Source organism: Guillardia theta, assembly GCF_000315625.1.
Source record: "Guillardia theta CCMP2712 unplaced genomic scaffold GUITHscaffold_114, whole genome shotgun sequence".
NCBI classification, from domain to species: domain Eukaryota; class Cryptophyceae; order Pyrenomonadales; family Geminigeraceae; genus Guillardia; species Guillardia theta.
The window spans coordinates 233124-241605 of record NW_005434560.1 but is presented as its reverse complement, the minus strand read 5'-3'; the positions used below and the strand labels follow the sequence as shown (position 1 = coordinate 241605).

The 8482-nt window shown below is 58.3% G+C and overlaps 2 protein-coding genes across 2 annotated transcripts; one reads left to right on the top strand and one right to left on the bottom strand.

Annotated features, from left to right (window-relative positions):
• Nucleotides 1-1126: 1126 nt before the first annotated feature.
• GUITHDRAFT_146006 (hypothetical protein) lies at nt 1127-4495 on the bottom strand (the record flags this gene model as incomplete). Its single annotated transcript, XM_005823125.1, has 4 exons — nt 1127-1137; nt 1163-3025; nt 3081-3742; nt 3876-4495. 4 exons carry the CDS (start codon nt 4493-4495, stop codon nt 1127-1129), a joined length of 3156 nt encoding a protein of 1051 aa, XP_005823182.1.
• Nucleotides 4496-5277: 782 nt separating this feature from the next.
• On the top strand, nt 5278-8455 carry GUITHDRAFT_117725 (hypothetical protein; the record flags this gene model as incomplete). Its single annotated transcript, XM_005823124.1, has 2 exons — nt 5278-5287; nt 5331-8455. 2 exons carry the CDS (start codon nt 5278-5280, stop codon nt 8453-8455), a joined length of 3135 nt encoding a protein of 1044 aa, XP_005823181.1.
• Nucleotides 8456-8482: the final 27 nt, after the last annotated feature.

The window sequence follows — 8482 nt, the reverse complement described above, 5'->3', positions numbered from 1 at the left end:
TCTTCCCCCTGGGAGAAATGTCCTATGGGTTTTTGGATCTGCGATATAAAAAAGTCTTGTCTCGGTCACGTGATGTGTCACGTGACCGGTCAGGTGAGCCTGTCAGCCGGGTCACGGCCCCTGTCAGCCGGCTGACATGTCACGGGCCTGCTGACACGGTCCGCTGACCGGTCACGGCCGCCCGGAGAGATCAGGCCCCCGGCCAATCTCCGGACACTTAGCCTCCTGGCGGGCCTCCAGGGGGTCTGAGGCGGGGCTGAAGGCTGCAGTCGGTCTACTGACGGGCCCGGCCGGCAGGATCCGTCGAGAAACAGGGGGGTCAAGGGAGGTTTTCTTCCCCCTGGGAGAAATGTCCTATGGGTTTTTGGATCTGCGATATAAAAAAGTCTTGTCTCGGTCACGTGATGTGTCACGTGACCGGTCAGGTGAGCCTGTCAGCCGGGTCACGGCAGATGGAAGGTGGGAGGGGATCTGGGGGTATGTTTGCGGTGGGGCTCCCGACGTTATGAGTTTTTTCTAATCGGGCCCTGCGGGCCCGCCTCAGTATATATATGAGTCGGATGACACAAGGAGGTATCAGATCAGTCTAGATGGAGGCCAATGAGCCTCTCCATGACCTCAGATGGAAGGTGGGAGGGGATCTGGGGGTATGTTTGCAGTGGGGCTCCCGACGTTATGAGTTTTTTCTAAGGCGGGCCCTGCGGGCCCGCCTCAGTATATATATGAGTCGGATGACACAAGGAGGTATCAGATCAGTCTAGATGGAGGCCAATGAGCCTCTCCATGACCTCAGATGGAAGGTGGGAGGGGATCTGGGGGTATGTTTGCAGTGGGGCTCCGCGACGTTATGAGTTTTTTCTAAAGGCGCCTGGATGATATCCTTGGCATCCCTGAAGATATTGATCGCTTGCACATGAAGATGCACTGCACTGCACGCACACATTGCTGGTCGCATCGGCGATGTAGCTTCCCGGACTACAACCCTGGGCCTTGAACACGACGGTACCCGAAAATCCATCTTGATTAAAGACAATCCAAGGGCAACAAGATAGGGTTGCTATGCTTCCACCCCCACCCGTGCCAGACACCCCACTTCCCAACGTATAACTTGGTGGGGTTGCAGTATCTATGTAACCGCTGCCACCTCCCGCATAATACTTACCATCCAACCATTGCATCCCCTTACCACCGGCACGACCCGTCGGATTTGATGAGGTAGCATCTTCTCCGGGTTCCGACGCGCCACCACCGCCAGAACTACCCTCATCCGTTGCGCTCACACCTCCATTATTCCCGTAGTAAGTCATAGCACCAAGTCGGGTAGTTAACCTCGATGACCCCTTAGTAGCAGTCGCAGCAGGTGATACGTAACTCACAACAGGCACGTTGTTATATTTCTTGCTGTTCGCAGAACCCCCACTACTTCCACCATCTTTTCCCTTTACTGTTTGTGAGATTTGGGTATCAGTCCATGAAGCTCTCGAGTCCAACCCACCACCACCTCCACCGCCGTACGCTATCTCATCAATATCACCCCCGATAATTGTCGTGTCCCCACCGCTCAATCCACTGTCTAGACCTGTCCCTGTCCCAGAAGAAAATGCCTGTGACTTTCCACCATCGCCAATCGTGATCTGGTAAACAACATTGCTTTTTAGCAACAGCCATCCTATCCCCATACCACCAGCACCGCCACCTCCGACGCCATAGGTCCAATAGATTGACCACATCGAAATATAAACAGGAGAATTGAAGTATCCACCAGCCCCTCCACCCCCAACGATCAATACATCCATACGGGCGTCCACATCGAATGTCACCTGATAGCTGGTTGATGTGCTGGTATACCTACGTAAGCAATACGTGACATTGTCAGCATTTGATGTCTCGGTGGTAAAGTCCCATGGGCACTTCCAACAATAACCATTCGAATCAAGGTAATGCCCAACAGGGCAATGGCAGTCAGAAAGAGTGGAGTTACGCTGCGAGGTACTCAAGCCACTTGGACATGGCACACAAATGCCGTCTGCGTTGTAAAACCCGAAATCGCAGGTATCGCACTTTAAATCACTCTCTCCCACGTCCAGGATATAGAGGAGATACTTCATGACGCTGTCCATCTCACCCGAGGTCAGGGTCTGGTTCCAGATGTACACGGAGTGGAAAGAAAAGGGTTCCAGCAACTCGCTGCCCGTGGGGGGGAAAAAGGACCCGGCGTTGATCGCAAGGGTGTCGCCGCCGCTCCCACCGTCGGCCGTCCCGTAGTTGGATATCGTATACCCGGTAGCCGACAGCATGGCCGTCTTGATGTTGTTGGGGTGGACACCCCCGTTCGTGCCGCAGACCACCATCCAATCCATGTAGTTCTTGTACTTGTTCGTGTTGTCCGTCATATCCTTGCCAAAGTATGCCCTCCCCAGGCTGTAGTACCATCCCAGAAACCACGGGTTGTTCATACCCACAAAGATCAAGCCCAGGCCGAAATTATTGACAGGGTTGACATTGGTCTCACGAGCCACACCACATATCGTGAAGGTGTCCGGGATACTCCCGGAAGGGAACAGAATACTGGTGCTGCTATCTCCCGACACGTAAGAGACCGGCCCGTTGGCTCCGTTCCCCGATGCATTCCCGTGGGAGATGGTGCCCCCCGTCACCGTGGCGGCGGCGCGAACCCCCTGCGCGTCCGGTATCTGCCCGTTGTTGTAGTCCCTGGCAAGGTACACCCCCCAGGGCGGCTTGTCCCGGATGATCTGGACGAGTGGACCGCGGTAATCCATCATTGGGTTGTAATAACCTGTCGCGCACATATCGCACGCGGTCGAACCCTTCGCTCCCAACACAGACGTTGTGGTATGCAGGGGGCACGGGACGCACACCCCGTTGCCGTCATCGTAGTACCCTACAACGCACAGGGAGCAGTCGCCCCCGGTGGGCAGCAACCCGAGCGCGAACACAAGCGTGATCCATGCCCTCATCCTCTCCCAGACAACCCCCTGCGTCTTAAATGGACGGGATGGAACCCCTGGACACAAAAAAAGGAAGAGGATAAATTTTATTTTCAAGAACCACCTAGCTACAAACGGCAGGGCAGTAGAACCCGGCAGGGCAGGCCTCGCACGTGGTCAGGCTCGTCCGGTAGTAGCCCGGCACGCACGAGCACTGGGCGATCGACACCGCGCCGGGGTACGAGGTCGAGTTGCCCGGGCACCAGTCGCACCGCCCCCCGTACGGGCTGTACTTCCCCGCCTGGCAGGCCTGGCACGCCCCCAGGGCGCTGCTCGAGCCCGCCGAGCACACGCTGCACGGCGGCACCCCCGAAGGGTCCCAGTAGTCCGACGTCCCGTCCCCGTTCGAGTCCATCCGGTGCGGCGAGACGTGCCACTTCTTGGAGAGGTACCGGTGGATCGCCTCCCGCTGCGTTGTTGTGACTGCCGTCCCCAGGACGATCAGCTCCTGGATGTAACCCTCGAACAGGCTGCCAATCTCGATGTACCCATCCGAGGTAGAGACAAGGGAGGGGAGCACCGAAGCAGTCCCAGCTGACCCGTCCGCGTACACCGTCGTGGCGCCCGTGGAGTCCACCGTCCCGCTGATGATCTGCCGGTTTCCTGTAAGGTCTGTCCTATCGGACCTTTGGCCAGTGACAGTGGAAGTGCCTCGCTGATACACCGCCTCATTCGGGCAGATGCCAAGGCCCTGCTGCGTCTCGTTGATGGTGTTCAGTGAGGTTACGAGGGTGCTGAAAGGCTTGGTTGTCTCGGAGATTGATCGAGGTGATAATGCAGGACACCGCCGTCTGGAATATGACGTTGGCCATGTTGATCTTCTCGTGGTGTGCGGGGAAGTTGTTTATGGTGCTGTTGATCGCTGACCTCGCCAGCGGGTAGGCCGTCCTGCAGAGGAGGAGGGTCATGAGGATGGCCGTCGACTCGTTGAAGAGGCGGTAGCGGGAGTCCTGCCTTAGCTCCAGGAACGGTGGTAGATAGAGGATGGATGAAAGGTTGATGACCCATGTCATCGGGCTCGACCACAGCCCGTCCACCGCCATCCCGAAGGGCATGAGGAGGGTGTTGACGAGCGCGATGTGGGGGTACATCTCCGCGTTGACGCTGTACGCGATCTCCGGCCATTTTAGGCCGTCGTTCCACCTCCTGTGCGAGTCGGAGAAGCCAGCGAGGACGAATAGGACTGTGATTGCGTCCACCGTCATGCTCTCCATGGTCTGCAGTACGCAATCGATGTTGTTCCTGTACTTCTCCTCCCTGACGTCCCTGGAGAGTGCCAGTGAGGTGTAGAACGCGAAGGAGACGATGATGCAGCCGCTTTGAATCGCCGAGATCCACTGGAATGTGTGATCCATCGGCTCCTCCGTGTCCATACCTCTGTCTTTATCCTCGATCTGTGCGCGTGGGGGGTAGACGAAGCCGTCTTGCTCGGTGTCCGCCTCTTCTCTCTCGCAGGCATCCTGCAGTGTGGCCGCCTGCCCATGCATGTAGCGGCCTACTCTGAGCCTCGGCGCTTTCCTCGGCCGTTTATGTAAAGCATGGGCTGTGGAGGGTGAACCCTGCCTTGTGGGTAGTACTATATGTATTGAGTAATGTATATTAGTACTAACATATAATACATTTATTATTATATAATTAGACATGTATAAGAAAAAAAAAAGAAAAGGAATTAATAAGGCGGGCCCTGCGGGCCCGCCTCAGTATATATATGAGTCGGATGACACAAGGAGGTATCAGATCAGTCTAGATGGAGGCCAATGAGCCTCTCCATGACCTCAGATGGAAGGTGGGAGGGGATCTGGGGGTATGTTTGCGGTGGGGCTCCCGACGTTATGAGTTTTTTCTAAGGCGGGCCCTGCGGGCCCGCCTCAGTATATATATGAGTCGGATGACACAAGGAGGTATCAGATCAGTCTAGATGGAGGCCAATGAGCCTCTCCATGACCTCAGATGGAAGGTGGGAGGGGATCTGGGGGTATGTTTGCGGTGGGGCTCCCGACGTTATGAGTTTTTTCTAAGGCGGGCCCTGCGGGCCCGACTCAGTATATATATGAGTCGGATGACACAAGGAGGTATCAGATCAGTCTAGATGGAGCCCGCCGACATATTACAGGGATGGATGCAGTGGTGTGTATGGCGGTTCATGTAAGTCGTGTTTATTGCTATCCTGCCCACCCGACACTTACCGGGCTGATTGTGCGAATATAAGCCAAGGTACTTGTGTGTCTTGTTCGACCCACACTTGCAGCAGCGGTCAGTACTTGACTGGATGTGGTGGGGTGAGTGCGGGGGTCTGCAACCTCTGTGGCTCATGCCCGTTAGGCCAATACAGGGCCAATTGCTCGGGGACGAACCCAGGTACCTGCGTGCCATGTGCTTCATGCGGTGCCGGGGAGTACAACAAGGATTGTGTGAGTGTGAACCCTGGGACTTGCACCGCCTGCCCGACGTTGCAGTGTTCTAGTGGCCAGTATCTGAGTGCCTGCGGCAACCTCACTGCTGGGAGCTGCATGCCTTGCCAGTCGTGCTCTGCTGGGGACTACAGGAAGGGCTGCTCCGGCACCTCGGAAGGGACATGCCAGCCGTGTGCCACTTGCGATCCTGGGACGTACTTAGTGGGGTGTGGGGGTTTGGAATCCGGATCGTGTGTCCCCTGTCCGACCTCGGATTGCAACAGCGGGCAGTACCTGGAGGGGTGCGGGGGGACAGTGGCCGGGACCTGCAAGGATTGCACCCTGAGCTGCGGTGCCAACCAGTATACGTCTGTTGTATGCGGGGGTATTTCGTCTGGTGCCTGCTCCGACTGCCTTCCTTGCTCTTCGTCTAGCTTCCGGGTTGGCTGCGGTGGAACGTCTCCCGGGGAGTGCCAGCCCTGCACGATGTGCCCGAGTGGCCAGTACATGTCGGCGCTCTGTGGGACGAGCACCTCCGGGGCCTGTTCAGTTTGCAACACGTCCTCCTGCTCGGAGGGAGACATTTTGAAGTACTGTGAGGAGCGGAACCCCGGTGTTTGCACGTACAAACCCCTGCAATTCTTCAGTGAGACTCTCCCAAGCAAGTGCACCGATTGGGTGTTCTGCCCTGCGGGGAGCTACCGTGACAGCTGCTCTTCGACAACCTGTAGCAGCTGCCCGGCTGGCACCTTCATGCCTGCGGAGAATCGCTACCTCTCCTGCTTGCCGTGTCCCAGGGGTAGCGAGCAGCCAAGCACGGGTCAGACCCATTGCAGCGAGTGCGGGGCGAGCAGCTACCAGCCCGATCAGGGAAGCACCGCCTGCCTTGCCTGCAGTGGCGCTGTGTCCACGGGATATACCGGGAAGGTTTGCTGCCCTGGCTATGGGTGGACGTGGTCTGGAAGCTCCTCACCCGTGACTGGGACCTGTGCCCAGTGCAGTGCAGGGACGTACTCGAGCACCAAGGATGAGACGTGCATTTCGTGCTTGACTGACAGCTATGCCCCAGCGGGGTCCACCGCCTGCGTGCAATGCCACGCGGATCAGATTCCAGTGAGCGAGGTCTGTGTGACGACTTGTGTGCATGGGTATCTGTACAACAGGTATCTGGTGTCGGGGAGCTGTCGGTCGGGGGGCGGGGCTTGTCCCTCCGGTCAATACATCGATCTGACGGCGTATGGCTCGGTCGATAGGAGCTGTTCTACTATGCCCTCCAGCCTGCCCTATGTAGTGACCTACGATTACACCAAGCATTGGGTAGAGCAAGGCTCTTGTATGAAGGGATTCACCTCGTTCTGCGTCAGCCAGGCCCTGGACCAGCAGTCCCTTGCGCAGAATCTGAACGGGGTGATGCTGTACAGCTGCTCCTGCAAGGCCAACTACTACGTTGCCTACGAGCCCAGTGCGAGCATTCTGCCATCGGTGTGCCTGAAGCTTGGGTTGTCTGATGCAAGCATGTACTACTGCAAGCCATGCCCGCAGGGGTCCTTCTCGCTTGCCGCGGACGTTGGCTGTGTGGCGTGCCCACAGGGGGAGGAGCCGGATAGCACCCTGACGAGCTGCCAGTCCTGTTCAGTCGGGAAATACAGCCGGTACAACGCGGAGTACGGCTACTACTGGTGCGACACATGCCCGTTCGGGACGTTCTCTGCGGACGTGAAGCAGACTTTCTGCTCGGACTGCCCCGCGGGGAGTTACCTTCCGTCCCCCGGTGTGTGTGAGCAGTGTCCCGTTGGTACCTACCAGAACCAGGCCAGGCAGGTCTCCTGCAATCCCTGCCCTAGGGGTTCGACCTCAGTCCAGGGGTCTTCCTGCTGCGAGGGGTACTACCTTGTGGATGGGACATGCCAGCAGTGCCCGAGCTGTGCCCTGGGCCAGTACAGGTATGGATGTGGCGGTGGGAGCCAGGGCGCCTGCAGGCCGTGCCCTTCCTGTAGCGCCGGGCAGTACTTCCCTGGCTGCAACGGCGTGTCGAATGAAACCTTCTGCATCGACTGTGGGGCGTGTGGGGACGGGACATACAGGATGGGCTGCTACGGTAGCAGCCAGGGCTCGTGTGAGAGCTGCGATTACTGCGGTGACAATCGGTATGCTTTGGGTTGCGGGGGGCAGTCCGCGGGCAATTGCAAGGCCTGTGCGTCTTGTTCCCCTGGAAATTACGCTGCCGGCTGCGGTGGGAGCAGCGCTGGCTCTTGCTACCCTTGCACGGTTTGCAGCGCGTTTGAGACCCTTGTGGGGTGCGGTGGGACATCGCCCGGGTATTGCCAGTCCTGCACGGATTGCCCCGTTGGGGAGTACAGGAGGGACTGCACAAGCGCTTGCGAGCCCTGTGTTGGGTGCGCCGAGGGTGAGTACAGAGTGGGATGCGGACGGTTCGGCCCTGGTTTGTGCGAGGCGTGCCCTGCCTGCCTAAGGAACCAGTACCGGGCGGGCTGTCAGAACGACACATCCGGGTATTGCACCCCGTGTCCCATTTGCCAGACGACCGAGGTGCTGGTGGGTTGCGGCGGCGCTGCCGCAGGGATTTGCGTGCCGAAGTCGGATATCCCTGCCTATTGCCCGCTCGGCATGCACTACAGCAACGGTGGTTTCGCCTGCCCTTGCATATCCATTTGCCCCTTGAACAGCTACTCCGTCGGCGTATCCACCAACTGCACGCCCTGTGCCCATGGGCAGTATGCGCCGCAGGGTTCTTCAGCCTGTACAGACTGCCCTCCTGGCACGCGGATGCAGTACGGCGAGGGTGGTGGCTGCCCCGAGTGCGGTGCCGGGACTTACTCGGAGACGTACCGGGCCGCGTACTGTCTGCAGTGCCCACCGGGTAAGTTCAACAACGCGACGGGCATGTCGGTCTGCTACGACTGCGGTTTGGTCCGCCGCTCACGGGTCAACACCAGCATCCCCGAGGGCTGTGCTTGTGCGCCAGGGTACTACGACGTGGACGGGGACTGCGTACCGTGCAGCGACGGGTTCTACTGCGAGGTGGCACCCTAGGCCTGAAGAAAGACATGGCATTGGAGG